Source organism: Capricornis sumatraensis, chromosome 9, assembly GCF_032405125.1.
Source record: "Capricornis sumatraensis isolate serow.1 chromosome 9, serow.2, whole genome shotgun sequence".
NCBI classification, from domain to species: Eukaryota; Metazoa; Chordata; class Mammalia; order Artiodactyla; family Bovidae; genus Capricornis; species Capricornis sumatraensis.
This window is the reverse complement of record NC_091077.1, coordinates 25628143-25655129: the sequence shown is the minus strand read 5'-3', so window position 1 is coordinate 25655129 and position 26987 is coordinate 25628143. Positions and strand designations below refer to the sequence as shown.

General features: G+C 38.4%; 1 protein-coding gene across 1 annotated transcript in view; it reads right to left on the bottom strand.

The window, feature by feature from the left end:
• Positions 1-26987, bottom strand: part of FBN2 (fibrillin 2) — a 224214-nt gene that overhangs the window by 6996 nt on the left and 190231 nt on the right. Inside the window, exons 43-62 of the mRNA XM_068981357.1 lie at positions 26215-26340; positions 25912-26037; positions 25079-25204; positions 22655-22771; positions 20191-20319; positions 19636-19755; positions 16739-16864; positions 15933-16085; positions 14962-15027; positions 14533-14658; positions 13819-13938; positions 12745-12867; positions 12170-12301; positions 9795-9920; positions 8062-8268; positions 7004-7129; positions 5262-5384; positions 4449-4565; positions 3705-3833; positions 1900-2019 (exon numbers count right to left, since the gene is read on the bottom strand). Coding sequence (XP_068837458.1) covers positions 1900-2019; positions 3705-3833; positions 4449-4565; positions 5262-5384; positions 7004-7129; positions 8062-8268; positions 9795-9920; positions 12170-12301; positions 12745-12867; positions 13819-13938; positions 14533-14658; positions 14962-15027; positions 15933-16085; positions 16739-16864; positions 19636-19755; positions 20191-20319; positions 22655-22771; positions 25079-25204; positions 25912-26037; positions 26215-26340 — 2538 coding nt within the window. The remainder of the gene's footprint in view (positions 1-1899; positions 2020-3704; positions 3834-4448; positions 4566-5261; positions 5385-7003; positions 7130-8061; positions 8269-9794; positions 9921-12169; positions 12302-12744; positions 12868-13818; positions 13939-14532; positions 14659-14961; positions 15028-15932; positions 16086-16738; positions 16865-19635; positions 19756-20190; positions 20320-22654; positions 22772-25078; positions 25205-25911; positions 26038-26214; positions 26341-26987) is intronic.

The window sequence follows — 26987 nt, the reverse complement described above, 5'->3', positions numbered from 1 at the left end:
ATCTCTAATCTTTCAAAATAAATCCCTGCTTTGTCTTACTTACCCAGAGGCTTGCTGCTTAGAGGTGCCCATTTTAGCAGAGCAAGCTAACATTTATTCTCATAGTTGGGGTATCTGCTTATGTATCTTCAGTTTTTAATTCATCTCTGAAACCACTTATCCCTCTGTCGATGGGGGTCTCTGCTGACTAGAAGGCCCACTGGCTTCTGGCTAGATCCCAGCGTGAGTTGCTCTGGGGTGACTGCCTTGCTTAAGTGCCTACTTCAAGGATCCCACCAAGAACAACTTGGGAACACCACAAAGCCCTGACTTTAAGTCAGACCGTATTCAGTGAAAACCTGTGTGTCTATTTTCACACTAAACGCTTACAGGCTGAAATTCCAGGAAACTTAAAAACTCAGAAATTGAGTTAATCCTCCATGCACATTCCAATTCTACTTATGATTGCTTTAAAAACAAGCATGTGAAATATTACAGATCATTCTTCCGCTTTAAGTCCTGTAGAAGTAACCAAGAAGTCCATGGTATTAATTGAATAGAGGGGTGGGCCTCGCATTTTATAAACAACACGATATAATAAAAATCATTTTGCACTCATAATAGTTACCTAAGAAAGGACCATTTCCTATGTTCTGAAGAGTGTCGCTACACTTTATCTGTTTATGAATCAATAATTGGGGCATAATAACTTCTGCAACATTTTTTTTTTCTATGAAGAGTAAAGAAGTAAACTGAACTTATAAAGTCATTTTGATCAACAGCTGAAGTCATCATTTTGATAATCCTTTCAAACTCTATCCATAACTTCCAGATCATCATTGGTTTTCGCATTTCCCCCATGAGTGTGTGTTCCTGGTGTGGCCAAAGCCACAGCAGAGCTGCACCAACTTTCAGAGTTGCTTTCCCACCTCTGAAATTTGTCTTGATTTTCTCAACTCACTAAACTGTCATCAGAAATTTCTTTTGAGAAGATCATCATGGATAAAATCAAATTAATTTACTTAGTGGCTCCCTTAGAGTAAAATGCTTGAAATACACGTGGGGCAATTTCAATCACTACAGAGAGACAGGAAGCAACCTGCTGTTTCTCAGCAGGCCCACTGATCCTCCTTCTGCTCAAGCTGTGCCCGCATCTACTGTCACACTGTGTTGGATGCTGCGTCTAGGAAGGGCATTCAAACGGAGCCAAGAAATTAGGCAGATGCTAAGTCAGCTGGCTATTCAAGTAGAGAGTAATGTTCTCTTTGATCAAACTCTCCTTAAAAGGAGAATTTCCATGACTCTAGCAGTGCAAGAAAGAGAGCTGAGGGTCTACAGATTTTATTTTACAAACACTTTTTTTTGTCTGGAGTTTTCAACAGAATTTGCTATAACTAGTTACTTTTTCTATCTTAAAATCCTTTATACTCCCCCCCCCCCACCTTTCATTAAATACATGATTGGAGAGCACAGATGAATGGTGCTCATTAATTTGATCTGATTCCTTTTAGATTTATATGAGCAGATGGATGGGCAACCCTTCAACCCCAAATCTAAAGATACTAAATTACTGATAAAAAAAAAAAGGCTTTGACCTTAGCAAATGAAGATGATATGAGTCTTGACATCATCTTCAGAAACTTAAAATTATCAGCTAGCAGAAAATTAAAATTATCAAAGCTCTAACTGAGTTACTATTTAGGTACTTAACATTTTAAAGTATATTATGTATATTTTCAAATACACACAAGTATACAAAGTAGCTTAATAGATTCCCATGCATCAGTCCTAAGTACTGGTTTTTTAAGTTCTAGGGTTTAAAGGCTACACTGAAAATGACCACCTTTATTGCGCATTTGTTTTACTAAAAGATAGTTTAAGGCAAGGAAAGCAGATGCCGTGTAACAAGCGAGTGCTCACCAACACACTGATTCCACTGGTAATGCTGAATATATCCTTGCGGGCAGCCACACCTGTAGCCTCCCAGGATGTTCTGGCAGCCATGCTGGCACCTATGGTTCCCATCACATTCATCAACATCTGTAAAAACAATCCCAGCAAGATTTTTATGTCATCTTTCTTCTATTATTCTTCAATGTACTCCAAACACAACATGGGGTAAATATTATCCAAGGACCAAACAAACAAGACACACTGAGGGGCTGTGATTTTTTCCAAGTCACATGGTTATTAAGTCAGTGGTGGTACAGAGAATGGCTCTGAGATAAGAAACCACATCATTCTTATTCTATGCACCAGCCATGCCACGTCAGTGCCCTAAATAATATCTCAATTTTAGCAAATCAGCCATAGCAACCACAAATGTTGTGCATTTTGGATGGATTAACTACATATGGTATGATTTATTTGGTAACTGATATAAATATATTTGCATCACATATTCCAGTAAGTTCAAAAGTGATTGACATGTTAATTCTCATTTTCAGGAAAATACAAGCATTACAGAAATACCTAAAGAATTATAATGGTTGGGAATGCAAAAGATTTTATTACTATTTGAGATTAATTAGATGCAAATTTAAAGTATTTAAATACATTATTTTTAGACATGATATAGTATTATGACACATATGGAATAATTTCTTTGTTCATACATGCATACTCTTCTGGAATGACAACTGAGGCTTAGAAATTTACCCATAAAAAGAGAAATGAAATAGGCATGTCTGATATATGTGTAACAAATTTTATATGGATAATTAATAAATTGTATCTTATGTAGATAGTCACAAGCTGAACTCACACATGGCAAGCAGCTGTACGTGCCAAATACGTTCAAAGTCTCAATGATTTCAAATACAAAATATTAAAATAGAAATTTTTAAGTTGAATTTTTTGTGGTTGAAGATTAGATACATGTAAAAGTCCTGTAGTTCTCAGACTATATTAAAACCTCTACATATATTTCTAGAGTTCAAAATCATGTATTCCTAAGAATAATTAATTCAAGGGTGACTAAAATCAATAAAGATGTAAATTGCACTAGTATATAAAAATATAAAGGGGAAGTACCTTTATGCTCTCAGAACCTCTGGCCTGAGTATTTTGTAAAAGCTACCAATCATAGTATATTTATCTCATATGCTAGAACTTGCAATGAAAATACTGAAGAACAATATTTTATTGGCCACAGGCAAATTCTTGTTTTATTCCCACTTAAATTTTCCCTTGGATTTAACAGGAAATATCTGTTGTGATGAAGACTTTATAGGAAACGCTCTTTATAGAAAAGACAGTGAACTGGGACTCTCCGACAAATAAAACCACCATCAGTTTTCCCCAGTGCTTTCTGTTCATCTGCCCAGTTCCCTATAACTGGTTCTGTGTCTTATACTTAACATTTATACATTTTACATTCAAGTATCATGAAACAGACATCTGATTTTTTTCTGGTTTACTCATATACTACTGCAACTAAATTAGGTACAGAATTTGTTTTCAGTTAAATTCTTTTTTTAGATCAGTAACTAGGTAAACAGTTATTTCAGAAGCCCACGTGTACTCAAAGAATTTTTGTTTCATCACATTAAGGTTTTCCTCTGTCCCCAAAATGATATATGAAAATTTATAAACCAAAAAAATCAACTTCTGGATTTTACTTTGTTAATCTTTGAGATGATCTGAATTTCTCATTGAGTGGCTTAGAAATTAAAAGAAAACCGTTTGCTGTATTAGAATAAGAATATTTAAATAAATGAACTCACCTTCACAGTTCAGTCCAGTAGCATCCAGAGAGAACCCTCTTTGGCATTCGCAGCTGAAACTTCCAGGGGTGTTTTGACAGATTCCCTTTGCTCCACAAAGTGAAGGCTGGGATCCACATTCATTGTTGTCTAGCAAGAGGACAAAAGGGAAAGAGTGTCAGGCTTTCTAATTATTATAGGATTCAAATTTTACTACCTGAAGTAAAAAGTAAGGTACGAAAGCCTAAGTTTCAAGAAGCGAAAACAGAGTTTACAGAAAAGTATGCCACTATTCATGGTCATATTAAAGACAAAAATGGCCAGAAAGAAGTATATTTCAAGAGATCGGAAATCAGAGCATATTTCGGATCAATTGAGGACACAGTTTTGATAGCACAGACTGGAAGTTAAGGTTAAGACCTGTGTGTCTTCTGACATAAAAAAAATCCCAGCATGTTCATTAGCATGCTCTAAATTATAGTGAGCCTTTTACTCACATTTGATCTAAGCACACATTATATTCAGAATGCAATATGAAGGCACTGCTTGGAATACAGCTACTGTGCATGTGCCTGGACTGCACAGGACTACTACGCTTGGATATTGTTCTTGTGAAAAAATAAATTATTAACAACATTTTTAAACCACTAATTATGAGGGACTGATTTTAATGTAAGTACTGGGCCATTGTTCTACCATTTTTAACTACAGTTTTAGGCTTCTACTAGTAGTGTGCAGAACTTCCCTTTTGTAGCTTTGTCTTACCAATACAAGCAGTGTGATGCTGTGTGAAACCAGGTGGACATTTACAGGTAAAACCTCCCAGAGTGTTGACACACAGGAACTGGCAATTGTGCTGTTTGGTTTGACATTCATCAAGGTCTGCAATGAAAGACAAGCCAATGAAAATCAGAGCAGAATTATCTGGCTATGCTTCCCTTCTCATGAAGCCACAGAGAGGTGTGCATGTTCTACCAGGAGTATTTTGTCTAGATTTTTGTTGGAAGCTTTATAGATTTCCATATGCATAAGGCAAGCAGTTTCTTTTCACATACTTAAGCAGCGTAAATACTATGAGCTACTAAGACAGGATGGCTAAGGTGATATATAAAAAAAATTTTTTTTTAACCAAAAAGCTGAAAGGATGAATTATAGTGATGTTCATGAACTATTTTCAAAGCTAATATTCAAAGGTTAAAATACTTGTATTTAATGCACAGTTAAACCACAGTTAATGCACAGTTAATGCACAGTTAACCAGTACATGGCCGGTTACTTAATCCTATGAAGTGAAAGTGAAAATTGCTCAGTTGTGTCTGACACTTTGCGACCCCATGGACTATACAGCTCATGTAATTCTCCAGGTCAGAACACTGGAGTGGGTAGCCTTTCCCTTCTTCAAGGGATTTTCCTGTCCCCAGGATCAAACCCAGGTCTTCTGTATTGCAGGCAGATTCTTTACCATCTAAGTCACAAGGGAAGCCACAGTAAAAAGTGAGGCACATGGCCTGATCCCCGATCAGCTGATTTTGAATCTGAAAAAAAGGAGAGGGTCACACAAATAAGACTCTTCATCACCTTTGCAGGTCTTCCCGTCCTCCTGCAGGACATAGCCCCGGGGACACGAGCACTGGTAACTCCCCTCCGTGTTCTTGCAGATGAAGTTGCAGGGTTTTGGGGACTGCGAACATTCGTCGAGATCTGAGTAAAAGTGATGTGAGGATTAAATTACTGGTTAGAAGGAACGACCAGTCTCTTTCCTCCCTCCATATTCTCACTCATTGTTTTCCTCTTCAACTTAAAATGGAAAATAGCCAGCCAGAGAGAAACAAGGCGCAGAACAATTTTTTCTAAAGTAATTCACTGGTTTAACTTTGTCAGGCGATTCTTGGGCAAATATTGAAATATCCAGACAACTGGGTTCAAAAAAAGACACTAGATTTTTTAGATTGGTGTACTTCGGCTTACAGTTTGAGAATGATAAACCTGAAGGTTAGAATTTCTTCTCTTTGACATGCGGATGTGGCAGATGTTCTCAGAGTCTCTGAGCTGACACTTCCCCAGGAATTGTTTGGCATCACAGATTGTGCGGGAGACCTTCCACTTCGCCTTCCAACTGCAGTCCTTACCTTGGTCCACCCTGTTCTGGCGCCCAGGAGGCTGAACTGCACACAGGGACCATTAGCAGGCCCTCCTGCCCTCTGCCTTCAGTCTGGTCCTTAGTTCCTCGATGCCCTTCTCGCAAGATGGGCTGAGGCTGACTGAGTCATGGGGGCAGAGGTCACGGATGCTCTAAAGGCAGGCCTCTGGGAACAACTTTCTCCATCTTCTAGGTTTCAGCAATCCTTCCCTCTTATCTTTGGCCCAGAGGTGGAACAGCCCCAGAACTCAGCACTAGTCCTAGTATTTTCTGCTCACACCGTTATACACTGTCCTTTTGTTAAAGAAACAAGTTTCCTTAAACTATTCTCATTTCAATATGCCACCTTTTTTCTGCTAGGACTCTGACAGGAAACCATCTCCACTTCCCCCATAAAAGACATTGATTGATGCCCAAAGAATGTTAAAAGCTCACGACTGATAGCCTAGTTTCTGTTACTATCTTGCCAAAACAAGTGAGTTGAATGCTTACTAAGATTTACGTTGGTTCTTCTTAACCTTTTCATGCCAGATGTACTTTTTATTAAAACAAGTTGATATTAAGCTGATGAACTACGAAGGAGAAAAGTTTTTTTTTCTTTAATGAAAACTAAATGTTTTGGAAAGACTCAATAAAGGCAAGCTACCACCCCCTCCATGGATGAGACAGTAAAATAAATTAGAAAAAGAGAATGTAAAAATGTAGAAGGTTTTCTGTATTGAGACTGCTTTGCAACTGGAAATTTTAGATGATGCTTGATTGGTATATGTTATGCAAAAATAACTGCAACGAAAAACAAGCAAAAAGCATTCTCTCCATATGCAAAGACATACTTTCACAATCAAAAGTCCTGGTGTTTCATTAAAAAAAATGACAAAACAAACATGCCTCTATACATTTTAAACTAAATGTAAAATGCGGAAAGTATATATATTTTTTAAAATAATTTTAATGTTTCCCTAACTTTACAGCTTTTTGATAAATCTAATAGTTCTATGTCTCACATTACTAGACAAGGCCTTAGACAACTCCTATGATATTAAGAACTGCTCTATAGCATCACTTTAGCAAAATGTACAATCCAAACACCATAATAAAGACATTCTACTGACAGTGAAGGACTTGTAGAAAACAGCAGTTAACAACCACTCAGGTGCAGAGATGCCTTGTCTTTCCTTACCTACACACGACGTTCCGCTGATATCTGTGGTGTAGCCGACCTTACAGAAACACCGGAAGGAGCCCATGGTATTGATGCACTGACCATTGGTGCAGAGATTTGGCATAACTTTACATTCATCAATATCTGTGCACCAAAAACCCCAAGGCAAAAACAAACAGAAGTCAATATAGATGCAAGAATAAAACTGGTTAGCAACGAAAAGAAATTAAGGAATTGACAGATAACTAAAAACCAACGTTCATAACTGTGCTCGTGTACTTTTTCATCATTCAACAGAGTGGCAACATAGAAGGAAGAGTTAACAAAAGAATCTGAAGTGACAGGAAGAGACAAACATAAGGAAGGCTATGTTGAAAGCCCCTCTGGAGTCCATTCGTTCTGCAGTCTAAGCATGAATTTTTGGGGGGACTCTATCAGTAGAAAGCTACCCTTCTGAAGTTCCACTAATTTGGAATTAGTGATGGTATTCCATGGATTGGCTTTAAATTCAGTTGCATTAGACCCTAAGAAAGGGTTTCATTAGCAATGTAATCAAGCATAAGATCTAGAATCTGTATAGTAATAGAGGAAAATGTTATTTTTAGGACATTAGCATATTGGTTGTACCAAAAAACCTGGAAACTATTAATCATGTGTGAGTCTTGCTGGTTTGTAAATATGCTCCAAACAGAATGAGTTCCTGTGCACAAATAAGCAACCTTTACTTAAATGAAGCACGCATAGCTTGTGGGTTGCAGATGGCCTCTGGGGTCAGACAGATATATTCCATTCCTTGTTCCCACCTTTAAAAAGGCTGTGATCTTGGGAACATTTATTTATCGTTACTTAGCTTCGTGCTTTGGTTTCTATCTGCTAAAATAGGAACAATAAGAGATTCTATCTCTTAGATTTGATACGAAGATTATGCCTCTTAAAGTTGCTGAAGTATTAGTGAAAAGCATAGAGGGCCACACACATATACACATATATTTTAGCCATTATCCTATTTCCTTCAAATTAATGTGAATTAACATGCACTGTGTTGATAACATGCATGGATTTCCTCAACTCCTTACCTCTTCCATCAGTGGTATAGCCTGGGCCATGAGGACATATCTTTTTGTACTGTGCAGTTCCAGGGAGTGGGCAGAGCTCACACTGATGACCCCAGCCTCGCCCCCCGTCGCAGCAGCATTCTGACTTTGTGACAAGGTTACGGCTGCTGGATGCCATCTGACACATGGTCTGCAACACCTCCGCAAAGCAGAGGCCCTGGCGATTGTCTGAAATGACAATGTAGTTAAAAGGCACCAGTGTCAAGGGACTGACACTTCATTACTTAAAGGACAATCAATGTTTTCCTCCATAACAATACTTAAAAAAATATATCAATTTATTTTGCTGGTGCTGGGTCTTACTTGTAGCATACAGAATCTTTAGCTGCCACATGTGAACTCTCAGTTGTGGCGTGTGGGACCTAGTTCCTCACAGGGATTGAACCTGGGGCCCCTGCAATTGGGAGGGAGGAGTCTTAGCCACTGGACCACCTGGGAAGTCCCATAGCAATACCTTTTTAAAAGTTAAATATTCTTTTATGTGAAGAGTCACATTTGCTTAAGACAATGATTAGAAAGTTCTGGTGGAGGTTCATTTCACAGTGCTCTTTAGCAACAGTTTATTGAATTTAATAACTGATACTAAAGAAACAGAGGGGAGTTTTTTCTTCTTTTCCTCAGCAGCTAAGTGACAGTAAACTACCATTCCTACAGAATCCAACTGAAAGGAAAAATCAAAGAAAAATACTTCCCTTTAAATAAGCAAATGAGAACAGGATTTGTTTTTGAAAAGCAAGTTCTGGACTATGTTATCATCTTGGTACATATTCAATCTAATCTCCTGTATTTTAGACATCTAAAAGACTGTTTAAACATTGGATTAAGTAGTTTTTAAAATTATTATAAATAAAGGGATTTTACTGATATAAGTTGGCAAAGAGATCTTTAATGGGGTTTTAAGAACCATCCTAATGAACTGTTAGTAATATGGACAGGAAAGTACACTTTCTATGTAGGTCATCTTTTTCTATTTCCAAAAAGACTGATGGTTAATGAAGATCTTGATTGAAGATAATAATAAACAAAATATGTTTTCATGACTAATAATTTCCTAGGATTTGAAGCAGATGACATCATTCTGAGAACAATCTGATGTAGCTGAAATGTGCTGTTTTTGCATCAAAGCCCGTGAGGAGTGCTATTTCTGTTTGCCTTAAATTTGACTTCATACTTTTATACCTGCTCATAATTAACTAAACGGTTTATGATATGTGCATTTTATCATCAAAATGCCTGAGACTTATATTTTCCACAAGAAAATGTTTTGTAAAACACTTTTCTGTATCATAAAATAAAAATTAACTCTGACTGCATTTCTGAAATGTGGCATTTTCTTTAATATAATTAATACAGCGAAACTTACCTCACATAGCAAATATTTTCTTTTGGAATTAAATCATTCCCTGATGTAAGTTTTACTAGAGTCACATTTTCCATAGAGCTTAATTAATCTTAATTTTGGAAAGACTACTTAAGATGGTTTATTTACATTAAGGATGGATGTATGTACTACACACACATGTACAAATACATCATTTTAATAGATGTCTATCTTCAGGAAGAGGTACATGGATTACTCAGATTGGGGAACTATTTTGCAGACAAGGATATATATATATAGAACTCTTCTGAGATTACATCACAAAACACATGCTTTATTCACCAAGTAAAATATACTCTGTTTATCAACTTACCAAGGCATTCAGTGCCAGAAGAGCTGGACTGAAAGCCTTCATTACACTCACATCTATAGCTCCCAACAGTGTTAACACAACGCCCATTTTCACAGATTCCTGGTTTGGTCCTGCATTCATTTTCATCTTTAGAAAAACAAATAATATGAGTCATGAATAGACTATGAAGTTTGTAATTTACAAACGTTTATCTTCTAATGGTTTATATCTTGCTTAAAACTTCTTCATCAAAATACTAATATGATAGAATACTAATTTATTACATTTAAATTTATAGTGTTACATTAAAAATATAACATTACATTTAAATTTATCATATTTAAATTTACCTCATCCTTCCAAGACAGGTTCTAGGTTAACAAAGTGTTCCCCCCACCCTCAGCCGCTTTCTCTTTCTCTCTTCCTCTTTTCAGGGAAGAGTGATACTTGATGGAAAATTGGAAAAGTGGCTCCAAAAAGGATTACTGACCAGGAGAAAGAACTTTGGGAAAGAAGATACCAAGTCATGTGACATGAGAGAGAAGCTGAGGGCAGAGCAGTGGCAGGTGCTAGGGAGAGGTGGAGACCAGGGTGAAGGGCACTCAGGCCAGGGATAAAGGACAAGCTCCTTCACTGACTTGAGTGAAACTCACAGGAGCCATGCAGGGTGTTAGGGCAGCCAGAGGAAGAAGGAATTTAGATAGTACTGCTCTTCTGGTTTCTGACAAATAAATATATCAGAACAAAACTGTTACATTAAAATTCCCACATCTTTACTTGTGTTTATTTGACATTTTGTAAATTTTGTTTGAGGTATGTTTCAAACCAATGTTGTCAGAGGCATGAGAGCTCACGACAAATCCCTTTGATGAACCTCTCCTTTCATCTTTATGCTTTTTAATCTTTAATTTATTAATATTTATTTTGCATGCACTTGCTTTTTATCAACATTTGCCTTGGATATCTTGTTCCACCCCCTTTATTTTCCATCTAGCTCACATTTTGATTTGGTACATTTCTTGTAAAAAGTACCAAGCTACACTTTTAAAAGAATATTTAAAAGTACATTTGCCTTTTAACCAGAAATTTAAACTATTTCTATCTATGGTGATTACTGCTATGTTTGGAGTCTTGTCATTTTATACTGTCTCATATTTACCAGGCTACTTGTCCCCTTCTCTCAATATTTCTTAGATCAGTCTAATTTTTTCTCTGCCCTATGTCATGCCCAACTCATGTCTAGAAGTTGTAATCTTCTATTCTTCCAGTGGTAGCCATGAGACAACTTCAATACACACTGTTAATGAACATTTTTCTATTACCATCAGGAAGTATCTGTTTCAATGGCTTCTGCCTATAGCAAGTACCCTTGGCACGAGTTTGCTCCTTTATTTCTCTCCTGTGCTTCCTGCCATGCTGACGTGGTCTAGAAAGTTTGAATTGTTATATTTCTTTTATGGAACACCAGCATTTATTTAAACCATATAATCAGGGTTACTGGTTTCTTGGCTTATCATTGCTTCCTCTAGAATTAACTTTTAAAAATATATTGGAGGATACAGTTTGGATATAAGATATAGAGGGTATGTGGGTGATAAGTATGCTAAAACACATTTCTGACAATGTGATATTTTTGTTTTATCACTAGATTGAATGTAAAGTTTTAGTTCAAAATTATTTTTCCCTTAGAATGCCTTGAAAATATTGCTGCTCCATTGTTTTCTTTTACCCACTGTTAACTGCCACTTGTAGGAAACCTGGTTTTGCTCCCTGGGAAGCTTTAAGAATTCTCACTTTGCTCCTAGTGTTCTGACACTGTTTTTTTTATTGTTAAAGGTATTTTTTTTTTCTTTTAGGAAACTTTCTGCATAAATTTTAAAGTATGTACAAAAGTATTAAACTAAGTTATGGATTTAAAAAATTGTATAGTGTTTCTTGTTTCTAGAATATGAGGGTTTAAGTCTGTCTTCTTGATCTAATCCTATCCTAATGTTGTTTTATCTTTATTTTGATTAGCGTTTCAGCTGTCTACTTTGAATTCAAAGTGCATAACAGAAACGTATCTAAAAAGATCTGATTGCTACAAATCTTACATTTATTTTCTTTCTTTTTTAAAAATTTTTCCTAACAATGCAAACAAATGTGGGAAAATTTCTCTTGAGCGTTAAGATTTGCCAAGTTGCTATAGAAATCAATTAATAATAGAAAAGATTAATAATATTTTACCTTCCGCATATTGTATTAGGAACTTAACAGATTCTTGTAGTTTTTGATCTCTTTGGCTATTTGCACAGAAAACAATACACCATATTTTCCACTGTGATAACTAAAATTCGTATGTTTCTGACTGGGGGTAGGAGTGTTAAGCAAGCAGCCATCATCCCGTACAGCCTTACCTACACAGCCTTCTCCGTCAGGCCTGCGGGTCATCCCAGGTGGGCAGATGCACATGAAAGTGCCAATCAGATTCTTGCACATCATGCCCCTAGATTCACAGTCATGTAGCCCTTCAGCACACTCATCCAGGTCTAGAAAATATTTTCAATAGGAAAAACAGAGAAATAAGACAAATTCATGAACAGGCTATCATTGTGCATTTTGAAGTCATACTTTTGGTCTTCTGGCTCTTAAAATGTAATCTTATGCAACAGAGAAAGGAGGAGCCCAGTCTCAACTGTTGGCTATATTCTAGAGTTATAAAAATTTCAGCACTGGTCCTCAAGATAAGAAGTTTAGGGAAGGGCTATCTTTGCTTTAGTAGGAGCTCAAGAATGTGACATCTTTATTTTTGACTTGACTGGACAGACTATGAAGTATCTTGTTATCTAGATACAGAAATCTACCAGCAATGCTGTAAAGAATACATTTCTGCACAGCTCTACAAGAAGACAGCTGAGAGCTACAAAATCATTAAAATATATTTACGGCATCACAGATAATGAGCTGACTCCTTCCTGGTCTGGGGCCTTACCTTTGCACATCTTCTGGTCTTCCCTGAGGGCATAGCCAATTGGGCACGTGCATTCATAGGACCCGAAGGTGTTCATGCAGCGGAAAGCACACAGCAGTGGGTTCTGGGCACACTCATTGATATCTGGTCAAGGAAACAGACAGGCATGCGCTCAGCCTAGAGTACTAACTCGCTTAAATAAACAAGGATGTATTTATTTGGCAGTCACACAGAAAGTAACAGGATAACAGAACTTCCATTTCTGGTAAGGAGAACTGGGCACCTAACTCACCCTCCAACAAAGAACAACTATAAACTCTGAAATAAATATAAAAACAACACCTGAAGTGGTTTCTAGCAGTTCATTAAAACTCAGTAAACACCTGGCAAAGTAGAGGTGCTCAGTTTTATTTTCCTGTGGATCATATCAGTGCTGGCACAGTAACATCTGGCAGCTAAATCTCCAATAGGAACTCTCTGAGCTTCTGTCCTGAGAAATCAGGGGAGGGAGCCTTGGGGCAACCAAGGCTGCTGAAAAGTGTGGAGGAATCCCAGAAATAGGGCCAGAGGGGGGAGAAATACCTTTTTCATTTTTTTGTATAAACTCAGCACAAGTTGCTGACTTAACCATGCCATGTGTGGGCCAAAATCAAAGAAGGTAGCCACTAAGGTTTAAAGAGAAGAATTTAAATGTGAACCACTGTCTTCCACGGGCCTGACAGTCCACTTTATGTAAATTAACTGCCTGCTAAGACAAAGGGATCAATATTCTCTGAAATAATGTAACTGATTTCAGAAGATATCAGTCACAATACCCAGCACATAATCCAAAATTAACCAACAGACTGAGGAACCAGGAAAACGTGACCTAATCTCAAGGGAAAAAATAAGCAATAGATGCCAATTCTGAGAGGGCGGAGATGCTGAATTATCAGACAAGGGCTACAGAGTAGCTTTTGTAACTATGCTCCTTGTGGTAAAGGAAAATATGTTGTGATGAATATAATCATCAGTAGAACATAAGAACAATATACACAAAAGCTGAGGCATTAAAAACTCTATATCAAGAAGAAATAATAGTAAAGCATCACTTGCCTTCACAATTCATCATGGGCCCTGGCTCAAAACCCTCATTGCAGTTGCATTCGAAACTCCCGATAACGTTGGTGCACGTCCCATTTCCACATGGGTTGCCAATTGAACATTCATCAGTGTCTGAAAAAGAATAAGAAAGTGACACAAATGTGGAGGTTTTAGTTTAACTAAAGTAAGCCCAGGAAAATCCATCTGGCCCTCACACGTGTCCCAGACCTGTGCGGGACACGCATGACTCTTGCACCCCACCCCCCCCACCCCCGCTTGGTCATGGCTGGCCAGCCTTTATGCAGGGCAGAGAACCCCGAGGGTCAAGTGTGAAATGCTCTGAACTTTCAGACAGCTGCGCTTGCCCTAAAAAAAAAACAAATCACAAACCCAGGGAGGTATGTGATCTTCTGCTATAAGAGCAGAAGTGGAAAGTCATAAAGTAAAATAGACTTCTTTCCTAGTCAGTGGTTTTGGCAGCTGTAAAGCTCTAGACACATCAGAGTTTGTATATCTGGTTGAAGGCAGAGATTGGGCAACTCGCTCCATCTTCAAATAAACCCATGTTGCTGGAAAATGTAGAATGGAAGAAGGAAAAGCAGTTATGGCTACTTATCTTGGCTTTGTAAATCCCACTGCCACCCAGAGTGCCTGAGAGACCTTTTGCTGAATATAAGAAAGAAAAAACCTTAAAAGTATGAAATGTGGCACTAACTCAGCACTTACCCACACAGCGCACTCCAGTGTAATCAAGGTTGTAACCCATTGGACATTCACAGCGAAAAGACCCATCTGTGTTGATACACTGACCATTTGAACAAATGCCTGGGCTCTCAAGACATTCATTAACATCTAAAATACAGAATCATCCATGAACTTTCTTATGTAAAAAGATATGCCAAAACTGCATGTATCTATTCAAAAGAGGCTTAAAAGTGTTAAAACATATGAGCATTTCTTTCATCAGAGAAACATGTATTTCATATGCCACAACATAGTCTTACGATGTAGTGCATATGATATACAATAAATATCATATATGTGCATTAAATGCAATACAATATATGTTATACAGTAAAAACAGCATGAGTATAAAACAAATGTACAATACTGTATTTACGTAAGACTATAAAAATAAAATAGATCAAACCACACCTTCACGGGTATCATGAAGACTAGGAACAGTTCCGTGGCCATAGGGACACAAATCCTGGAATGCCACTACATAGAAAAAGACAAATTCCCGATTATCAGAGAGTCACAACCATCAGATAACTTAAGAACTGATTAATGATATACATAAAATTAGACTTATTTTTCCTCTACAAAGCTATTTTTAGTAAGAGTCTTTGTTTTTGTAATTTACTTCAAAAGCAACACTGAGCATATTTAGAGAAGGTCACCTGAGCTTGGGGTGGCCACCTATGGGTACCACTCAGGGTGTCATTCTGTCTGCTTGCTCATTTAATTCTGGGCAGCCAAAGAGCCATATTCACTCCAGTATTCTTGCCTGGAGAATTCCAAGGACACAGAAGAGCCTGGTGGAATACAGTCTACAGAGTCGCAAAGAGTCGGACATAAAAGAGTCGGCAGCATTCTCTGCCCATTACACACAGAAGCCACCTCTGACCTAGAGACCAGGCCAGTTCCGAGCCTGCTGGGAACAATCGTACTGTTCAGCTATGCTAATAAAATCTGTGAGGCTCGTCGTCTCTTCTCGCAAATGGCTACTGTGCTGACTCAGCCTCCCAGAATTTGATATAAGATTCTGGGAGCTGCAGCCTGTGATACAATACCCATGTGGGACTCCTGCAGCAAGCTGGAATGTGATTTTCACTCCCTCCTTGGATCTACTGCCCTTCACCCTTCAAATTCATTCCTTTTAAAGCAAGTAATACTAACATTGGGGGAAGCAATGAAATAATGGGGTAACATCCTGCATTTACACATTGTGAATATGAAAGCTGAAAGAAGTTCCTGACTGCGGAGCTCACTGAACCATGAAGATATGTAAGTGAGGGGATACTTTCATCTTCAAAACATTTATAAGTTACATGGTCCCACTTGAGTTCTGCTAGACAGTCCAAAACTAGTACAAAGTTGCTTTTTTATTTCACTGCTCTTACCTTCATCATCTTTGGGACACAGCTCACAGGGGTCCCCCCAGCCCTCTCCTGGCATCTTACTACAGCAGCATTTTGCCTTTGTGGTGTTGAAAGCTTTGGGTACAGAACACTTTCCATTTTCAAAGTTTGTGAAACAGAAGCTCTGGCGAGTATCTAATCAAGAAAGCAAACATCACAGACCTCCTTACCGGTCATTTAAAAAGATGGAATAATTTACACATAATTCTGTTACTGACAGAACATTTCTCATGGGTTGAACATGTGATGCAGATTATATTTGCAGTTAAAAGATAGGCCTGGAAAGTCTTAATTGCTGATGTCATTTGCCAGTTTAAGTTGACCACTCTATAAAATTGCATTTAATTATATATCTTAATAATGTGCTTCGGAAATTTGAGAAATTATGCTCAATATTAAAATAATTTCTATGTCTTCTTTACTCACTGTTACTTTACAGCCTAACAAAATAAACCTACGTAGCTTGCAGTAAGTTACGTCGTATCAGAAGCAACTCCTCACCAATGTATAGAAAAATCTATGCCTCTAACAAAATGAAAATGATGAAATAAGACAACCATTTTTCTTTTAGTATGGAATTTTTTTAAAAAATGTAGGAACAGAGTGAATAATTCAAAGCACCTTAAAAACCGTCCACTGCGTGTACACTCGGGACCTTATGCTTTAAACTTACAGATGAGAATCTGCCAGAGACACATATTTTTAGTGACAAGCACTGCATCATGGCTTCCTGCCTAGCTCTGAAGTTTGAGGGCTGATGATGACAGAGAAATCATTTCAAAACTTACCGAAGCACCTCCGTCCATTATCAGACAATACAAATCCAGGGGGACAGATGCACTGGAAGCCCCCAGGAGTATTGGTGCAGGAACCAAAAAGACAGATGTTGGGGTCTTCATCACACTCGTTTATATCTGTAGATCAGCAAGATAATTTACTGATTTAATCAAATCAATACACTGCTTAATATCTGAAAATAACTTGTCCACCTCGTACAGTTCACTAGCCATTGGATATTCAACGTGAAACAATATATTAAATTGTCTATATGATTAATTATCTTTAAAATACACTGTTATTGCTTCAAAAGTCCAAGGTTATATCCAGTTTCCATGATCGATATGACGCAGACTTCTAAGTCGGTCTCCAGTTCTCTGGACTTGACTCCTAGGAGGTGTCTGTATGTCTGCCTGCAGGCCTGAGAGGACCACGTCCATGTCTCAGGGGCATTGCATCTTCAGCACTGGTCCTCTTCTCTGATGCCCCTTGCCCTCAGCAATCCACACTGCGGAGCTGGAGTCACATTCTTTCCTCTCCTTAATTGTTCAACTTTTATAACCAAGCAATATGTGGCCTCCTCATTTACATTCAAGCATCAATTGCCACCTTGATCATCACCTCTCCCAACTAGACTGCTGCACTGCCTTCTCCCCTCTCCACACCACCACCAGGGTTTGCTTTCTAAAACACGTACCTATTTGAGAATCTGTGCCGACAGAACCAGGGAGCTTAGACGTTGTGATGAGAATTTTATCATTTCCACCTTACCCCAGAATGATTCCTTGAAACAGACAAGGATTCCTTACCAGTGATATCTGGCCCCTTTTCACTGGAAGCGCTTATTTAATGGGTGATTATAACTAAATGGATAAACATTACATGATTTCAGGCACATGAGAACATAAGTTCCACAAGGACATCCTGTGTCTCTCTAGATCACTGCTGCACTCTCAGCATGGGTCTAGCTCAGGGCCTGGCACATACTGCGTTCTCAGCTTACACTGGCGGAATTTTAGTGAGTGAGTCATATCACTTCCTTGCTAAAAGAACCTGCACTGCTCTGTGCCGCCTGCAGGACCAAGAGCCACCTTGTGAGCGGGCCACCGATGCCCCTTACCACACTCGTTCTGCCTCTGTTTTCAAGCTGCCTCTCTGTTCCACTTCCCTTTTTGATCAGTCAATGTATCAAACTCAGGGACACCTCAAATGTCGCCAATCCTTATGCCAGGCTTCCTGACCCACTCTCCTTTCACCACCACCATCATTATTCACAGCCTCCTACTGTGACCTACATCCTGAACAGACCCCAGGGCAGTGTCTGTCGCACTGGATTGTAAGGGCGGCTTTACAACATGGAGTGATTTACAAAATCTCTTAGGCAGTAAGTGATTTACAAAATCTCTTAGGCAGTAAGTTACCTTACTTACTGGCAAAAGCCGCATTTTTGTATTTCCAGCGTCTAAAACATGCTGCGTGTCCATAGTAATGTCCATGGAATGTCAGGATGGATGTGTGTGTGTGTGTGTGTGTGTGTGTGTGCGCGCGCGCGCGTGCGCGCGTGCGCATAGAGTTCGTGGTAGGAAGCATTTCATCTAGAAAAACTGGTAGAAGAGAGTCTAGGCTGAAAGACATAGTCTTACAGTGAAGTAAGTTAATTGAAAACACACTTTTAAGACATGTGAAGTAGCGGCGGGTGTTTATCAGTGGATAAAGAAAATAAGATACTCCCGAGGCTAAAAAACTTCTAATTGAATCACAGGTTGGTTTTTTCACTAAGATAAAAGGTAGCCAAGTCTTTCTGATACAAAGAGGCACACGTATTTTTATTTCTCTCCTAATGGCTCACGCACTGCTCTTATGCTTATTCCATAAAGAGATGGATCATAGAGATGATGAAGATTAAGTATTAACAAAGAAGATGAAAGAAAAGATCTTAAACTCTTCAAGAAAGTTTTTGTTAAGATGCTTCTAGTGTTATTATTTTTAAATATTAAAAACACTAGAAAATCTTACAATGAACTACACAAATCAGACAAAAATGGGGAAAAGATATAAACACCAAATTAGAATGACTAAGGATACCCATTATTTGTAATTATATGATCTGAAAAATAATTAATTTACTATGTAAACTGTTTCCTCAGGTTCTGTCTATGTAAGTCCCTTAAATGTGAACAAAAGAGCTATACAGAATTTAAGAAACTGAGTAATTCAAAGGCAAAAATCTCTCAGCAATCATTTCATGTTAGAAGAATCACACTAAGATGCTGGTGCTTCTGAATTTCAACAAGACTGTTAAAAATAATTTGTACAAAAGTCAAATAAAGTAACTGTAAAAAGGTCAGTCTTCATCATGCCCCCCAGGCAATTCTGGGACTCACTTTTGATGTGGTTACAAGATTTCTTGTACGCTGGGAGGGTTTCCACAGAGAAACATCTGTTATGACAAATGGATTAATATTTTCTGTTTTGACATGCGGCTTTCCCAAGGAAAAAAAGAGTCTCAACAGCATTGTCAAGATTTTCTGCTTCACATTTCTAGGACTCTAGACACCTTTAATAGCTGTTTTAAAATTGGTTGCCAAAGATTACAATTTTTGTAGACACTCTTTAAATTCGGTAGAAGGTCTCTATTGACATTTGGAAAAAAGATTAGACTGCACTGAAAATTCTTTGACTAGTATAAGATTTCTGTTAATGAAAAAAATCCCACATCTTCAAATTCTTTATTCCCACCATTCCACCTTCCAATCATTTCTGATGGTTCAATAAAACAGATGTAGGCAGCTAGGCGTTTAACTCCCTGGGTGAGCATGCTTACAGTGGTTTAGATTTAACATATATCCAGAGTCTGTACTGGGTCTCATTATCCTAAACGGTTCACGGACTCAAACACCAGCCTTACCGATGCAGTTCTCGCTTTTTACTTCATACCCTGGGGGACAGATACATCTGAAAGACCCCTCCAAATTCTGACAGGTGCCAGGAGAACAAGAGCCGGGCAGGGCAACACACTCATTAGTATCTTTAAAGAGAAACAAGAAAAAAAAAATGACTTACAGATGACATCATTGCTGCCAAATGACAGTAACATGAATTCAACTCAAGCCCTCTGATCTGCCAGGTCACTATGGGGAAATATGCCCTCGGAGATTTTTGACACACTGAGGATTACTCATTTGGCAAGAGGCTAATTTTCCTTTGTCTGCTTTAATTGAGACACAGATAGCCTCAAGCTCTGTCCCAATCAAAACATTGCATACAATTCCAAATCTTTGGTTTATACCTTTTACCAAAACTTCCCATGAAACTTATCTTGGTCCATGTACTCAGATGACCAAATGAAATGCAAATGAGTCCCAAAGTTGGTGGTGCTGAGGGTGGGGGGAGTCACATCATTATTTTACAAAACAAAACAACACAAAGACTTTATTTTATTGTTTGTTGTTTCAATACTTACCTATACAGTTCTTGCCATCTGGGGTAAGTTCATAACCTTCATTACATAAACACTTGAAGGAGCCAACTTCATTAAAACACCGTCCGTTTCTACACACCTGACCAAAAAAGGAACTGCACTCATCTATGTCTGTAAGTAAATAAAGAGTTAGCTTTTCAGAGAGCTCTATCACATATATTTTGTATCACAAGTCACAACTTAAAAAACATATTTATTGGTAGACATTTACAAAAACGCTACATTACAATCCCTCATCAACAGAGAAAAATGTCTTATATCGTAAGGATCAGGTGACCAATAATGTCACATAGACCTCTCCTGTTAGTTTAAGCTTTCCATTCTTTCCAACCAAAAATAGCTCTTTTCTTGGATATAAGAGGACACATGGATTTAACTGGATTGTCCAGTTTGTAGAGAACTGTATCTGGAGATAAACTGACTGTATTCAAAGGACAAATAACAAAGCACATAAAATATAGAAAAATCAATTTTATGAAAAACACTCTAGAATTGCTGCCATGTTTTGCTTACAAAAAACAGAATCTGAAAAAAAAAAAAGTTCTTAACTGTTAGGTTTTCAGTTAAGTTTAGGGATGAGTAATTTTTTTGTTTGTTTACAGATTATACTTTAGTCAGAGCCATATCTGTATCTTTCCTTCTCCTCAGCTGTATAAAGGGTCTGAGAAACTATAGACAACAGGGTGGTAGTTGAATAAAATATTCAATCAGGTCTGAATTTTTCGCAGTTGAAGAATTTTGAAAAACAAGGAAAATTAAGGAATCTATATTGGAATAAATTAGGAGGTGGGTTTGACTGGTGATGGTTCCATAAAAGCAGGAAGCCTGAGTTACTTTCATATTAACTCATGGGATTCTGTGAATTAAGAGATGTTATGTTGGAAAGCACCACTATAGAGTCTGTGTGCTGTGCTTAGTTGCTCAGTCTTGTTCTGACTCTTTGCGTCCCCATGGACTGTAGCCCACCAGGCTCCTCTGTCCATGGGATTCTCCAGGCAAGAATACTGGAGTGGGTCGCCATGTCCTCCTCCAGGGACTCTTTCCAACCCAGGGATCTAACCAAGGTCTTCTGCATTACAGGTGGATTCTTTACCATCTGAGCTACCAGGAAAGCACTATAGAGTCTGGCACATGGTAAATGTAATATCATTAATGCTTTTTGTTGTATCTTTTACTAACTTCTCCACTAACTACAGGATCTTCTTCCTCCTCCTCCAGTCACTTTCAATTTTTATTTCAATCACTCTCTGTTAGAGGCAAAGACTAAAATTCTGTGCCATGTAGAGAAGACAGTTTTATTTTCCACTGAGAATTTACAGTCCTTCACAGAGATTAAATAGGCTTCTGAGGCTGGTTCAGAAACCTAGTCACCATGCTTTCTTCCTGTGGGAAAAGGCAGCCCTGGCTTCAAGGGCTGATTGAAAAGAGTTTCAAGACACAATATGTTTCTAAGTTGGAGACTGTCCGTGTTTGAATATAAATCAAGAATGGCTTATATGAAATACTTGTAATAAATCTGAAACCGTAAGAGGTCTGCCTTTGATACCATCTAAGTGGTAAAAATAACCCCAAATCATAAATCAGTCCCAATAGTTTACTATGATCTGCATGGCCTTTACCCTTGAATCGATTTGACTGATATAAGTACTAAACCCAGCAGACTGTCTCGTGATTCAGTTCAGTTCAGTTCACTTCACTTCAGTCGCTCAGTCATGTCTGACTCTTTGCGACCCCATGAATCACGGCACACCAGGCCTCCCTGTCCATCACCAACTCCCGGAGTTCACTCAGACTCACATCCATCAAGTCGGTGATGCCAGCCAGCCATCTCATCCTCTGTCGTCCCCTTCTCCTCCTGCCCCCAATCCCTCCCAGCATCAGGGTCTTTTCCAATGAGTCAACTCTTTGCATCAGGTGGCCAAAGTACTGGAGTTTCAGCTTTAGCATCAGTCCTTCCAATGAATACCCAGGACTGATCTCCTTTAGGATGGACTGGTTGGACCTCTTTGCAGTCCAAGGGACTCTCAAGAGTCTTCTTCAACACCACAGTTCAAAAGCATCAATTCTTCGGTGCTCAGCTTTCTTCACAGTCCAACACTCACATCCATACATGACCACTGGAAAAACCATAGTCTTGACTAGAAGGACCTTTGTTGGCAAAGTAATGTCTCTGCTTTTGAATATGCTATCTAGGTTGGTCATAACTTTCCTTCCAAGGAGTAAGCGTCTTTTAATTTCATGGCTACAGTCACCATCTGCAGTGATTTGGGATTACTGGAGGCAATACTGTGACTTCAGTTAACCAGAAGTTAGTCAACGACATTACATATCTTGTGGCACATGCTCACAATTTGAATAATAAAAATGTATTCATTCTTTGCCTTTATTCTGTGTTTAGGATATTCTGTAGACACGAAAGAGAAGCAGTAAAGCACTGAGCACTTACCCATGCAATCATTATTATGAGTGAGTGCAAAGCCTGGGTAGCAGAGACAGTTATAGGATCCAACGGTGTTTTTACAAGTTCCATTTCCACATGGATGCCGCTCACACTCATCAACATCTACGAAGAAACATTGGCTCAAAGGAATTCAATTTTTAACCAGAAAAATGTAGCTTATTAAACTTTTAGATTTTTTTTTTTAAACTACTGGCTTACTTAGATTTTTCTCATTTAATACTAAGAACCCACATTTATTTAAGGAAAGTAAGTATGAGGTAGAGAAAACTCAAAGGTAGAAAATTATTAAGAAAAATTGGCACTTAATAACTTACAGCAACATATAAGATTCAGAAAAGAACTGGACTAACAAGCAAGCGAGATTAGCCTACATTTCCTTAGTGAGTTTTTTTAATGAATAAGTTTGCTTGTCAATTATGAGCAAATAAATCTTTTGAAACACTGAAACAATTTGTTCTATTAAGCATTATAAATGCTTCCTCAGAAATTTTCATATCTTAATTTGATCAGCACAACAAAGGTAAACTTTAACTTCCTAAATTTTATCAATCAGTAGACTCTAAATTGAAGAAGTCTATTAGAGTTCAATGTTATTAGCCTTCAAAAACATGGAATTAATATTTAGAAAGGTCACAGTCATATAAAGGGGGAGACTCCCTAGACTATGAATTCCAGGCTGCTAAAACTCTTCCATTGTGAAAAAAAAAGGGGCTATTATTGTTCCTTTGGAAAGAAGCTTTGTTTAAGAGAGATATTACCAAGGAGTCTAGCTGATTTTCATCATGGGTGAATTGTTAAAACTGAGGACAGATTTTCTCCATATGAATTTCTGAATCATAAATACCACATATACATATATATATTTTTTTAGCAAATCATATCCTCTTTCTCAGAGAGAGCAGCCAGGAGAAACATATAAGCAAGACATCTCAGACAGTTCATGCAAATAGGGCCACATCCTCCATGTGTCCTTTGCACAAGCGTTCCCTAGAGAACTTTTCCTGCGACCATGGAAGATGTCTGCAGGGGATCTCTTAGGAGGCACTGGAAGAATGGAGACATTCTCCAGGGGGTGCTCGTGTACAGATATGCCATGCTGCTGCTGCTGCTAAGTCGCGTCAGTTATGTCCGACTCTGTGCGACCCCATAGACGGCAGCCCACCAGGCTCCCCCGTCCCTGGGATTCTCCAGGCAAGAACACTGGAGTGGGCTGCCATTTCCTCCTCCAATGCATGAAAGTGAAAAGTGAAACTGAAGTTGCTCAGTCGTGTCTGACTCTTCGCAACCCCGTGCCATAAAGGAAACTAATTCTGCCATTCTGCTGTACTAAAGTCTGTACAATTCAAAAAGACAGTGTATCTCAAACACCAAAAGAGTAGATGTACAACTTCAGCTCGTTCTCCATCGAGAAGTGCTAATTATAAATAGTCAACTTTTAAATTTAATTTTCCTCCCGCAAGTGCAGAGTGCTTCAGTGGAGATGAGCCAGTGGCTGACATCAGTTTAAGGAGTTAAGCTGAGTTCCAAGGTGAGTTCCGAAGTTAAGCTGAGTTCCGAAAGCCCCTCTGCTTTTGAAATCTTGTTAATCATCAGCTCAGCAAGTACTTACTGAACACAATTATTGCTTAACTAACCATCACATTAGCTACTGTACTGGAGCTTTTCAAAGTTTTACCATATTTGCTTCTAAAAACTGTTTTTTAGAGTTGAAACAGCCAAGCAAGCAGATATATCTCATATGTTCAGTGATTTGGGCGAAAGCAGCGTATGTACATATGTGTGTATGCGTTCATTTCAACACTGTCACCCTTACTACTGCCTTGCATTCTAGCGTTCCAAAAGGCTTTTCTGAGTGGAACTGTGCCTGTGTGCTAAGTTGCTTGAGTCATGCCCAACTCTTTGTGACCCTATGAACTGTGGCCTGCCAGGCTCCTCTGTCCATGGGGATTCTCCAGACAAGAACCCTGGAGTTGGTTGCCATACCCTCCCTCCAGGGGATCTTCCTGACCCAGGGATCAAACCTGCGTCTCTTATATCTCCTGCAAGAGGTGGGTTCTTTACCACTAGCACCACCTGGGAGGCACCTTGAGTGGGAACAAAGAGGGGTAAATGGAGAGCTAGTACCATGGCGATTTCCATGTAACGCTGTCTGAAAGCTCAGGTTAATAAGCATGTGAAAGCCATCTGGGGAAGAAAGCTGTGACCGCTAAACCCAAGAACACATTGTGGTGCGTCCTGCTTACAAATTTTACACTGACTAAAACTATAAATAGTTTCACATAGCTCATTTTTTGTTAAGACTGTTTCTGACAGAGACAGGGTAGTTACTTGTGGCGGGTAACCGAATGGTAATCGCTTCTGGAGTCTCAGCTCCATGACATGCCCTGGAAATACTGTTTCCCTGCTTACCCATGCACATCGTCTGGTCCTGAGAAGCCTTAAAACCATTGTGGCAGATGCACTGGTAACTTCCTTGCAAATCCACACACAGGCCATGACTGCAAACATTAGGAATTTCTAAACACTCGTTGCGATCTAACACAAAAAAATAAAACACATGTTACACGTATCTGATCTTTATTAAGATTCCTTCATTTTTTTCCCACAGGCATTGTTTCTATAGCCTGCTAGTAATTATTACAGATAGGCTGAAAACAAACCATAACAAGAGTTGAATAAAAATAAGGCAAGGCTTTAAAGTATACAAGCCTCTTTTTAAAAAATTTTTAAATCACGCGATCTTTTTACACGTTGATTGGTATATCTCAAGGATATTATTTTATTTTAGTTCCAATTCTAGGAAAAATCCATTGAGAGACTTCTTTTCCTAACAAAAGAATCTAAAAGATATGGTAAAATAGATTCAAAATGAATGAATAGATTTACTTGGAAAATCTCAAAATTATATTTGAAAATAGCTTTTTTTTGATAGGAGAGCATAGGCAGGTTTTAGTGCAGGAACTAAGTATACAGAATGTGCTCAAAGTAGTGAAAGTGTTGGTCACTCAGCTGCGTCCGACTCTTTGCAATTTCATGGACTGTAGCCCGCCAGGCTTTTCTGTCCATGGAATTCTCCAGGCAAGAACACTGGAGTGGGTTGCCATTCCCTCCTCCAAGGGATCCTCCCTATCTAGAGATTGAACCCAGGTCTCCTGCATTGCAGGCGGATTCTTTACCATCTGAGCTACCACAGAGGCCTACAACGGTGTTCAGTATCAAAGGATGAGTCATTCTCTTCTTACCTACACAGGCTCCGTTGGGTGAAAGTTTGAAACCTGCAGCGCACTCGCACCGGTAGCTGCCTGGACTGTTGATGCAGTCTGCATTTCGCTGGCACAGGTTATCGCCATTGCTGCACTCATCGATATCTGAAAGAGCAACAATTCCATTTTCAAACTTCATTATGGCATCAGTGTTACATTCACTTAATCAATTTGGTGATCAACTCCTAAATGCTGTAGTAGAAACAGTAAGTCAGAAAACTTCTAAAAACCAGTTATGTCTGCTGAACTTTCCTGGATAAGGTCACTTATTGCTCAGATTACCTTCGCAGACCAGCAGCAGGTCATTGTAGCTGAATCCCGTAGGGCATTCACAGCGGAAACTGCCAATTTGGTTAATGCACACACCATTTGCACAAATGCCTGGAATCTCTTTACATTCATCAATGTCTGCAATTGAACAGATTTGATCAAATATATGGTTTTGCTTAATGTATTTATCATAAAACACTGGATAATGGTAAACACATACTCAGTCTCAAAAATCAATCCTATACTGGTATGACTGATTTTGTGGTTTATGAAAGCATATAGACTACAAAATATTATTTCCTTTGAACAGTAAGGAAAGAATGGAAGTAGTTGCTCAAATATACCAAGTGATACTAGCGTCAATAGAGCAAATGAACTTCCTAGGGAATCAAGCTTCCTCTTAAGTTACACGTCAGGCTTACCTAATTGCTATTACTCATTTGATAAAGTCAACTGTATTTTCCTAATTTTATGTCCTTTGTTATCTGTGCATTGATAATGGACATTAACAGTTATATTGTTCATTTAATCTTTGAGGAAGAAAAGTAGCCTGTGCAAGAGAAAGCACATTCAGAAGAAAGAAATGTATATAATTAATAATTCTGCAAATTCGTAAGTAGATAGGGAGAAGAATACTGTAAAAATACATACAAAACTTAAACATACACCATGAAAACAGACAATAAAGGTTAATGAAGTAAAGTGGATTACTTAGAATCATGTATTGATAATACAATATTCATAATGAGAAAAACTAAAGCTTTAGCTTATATGTATGAAATCTT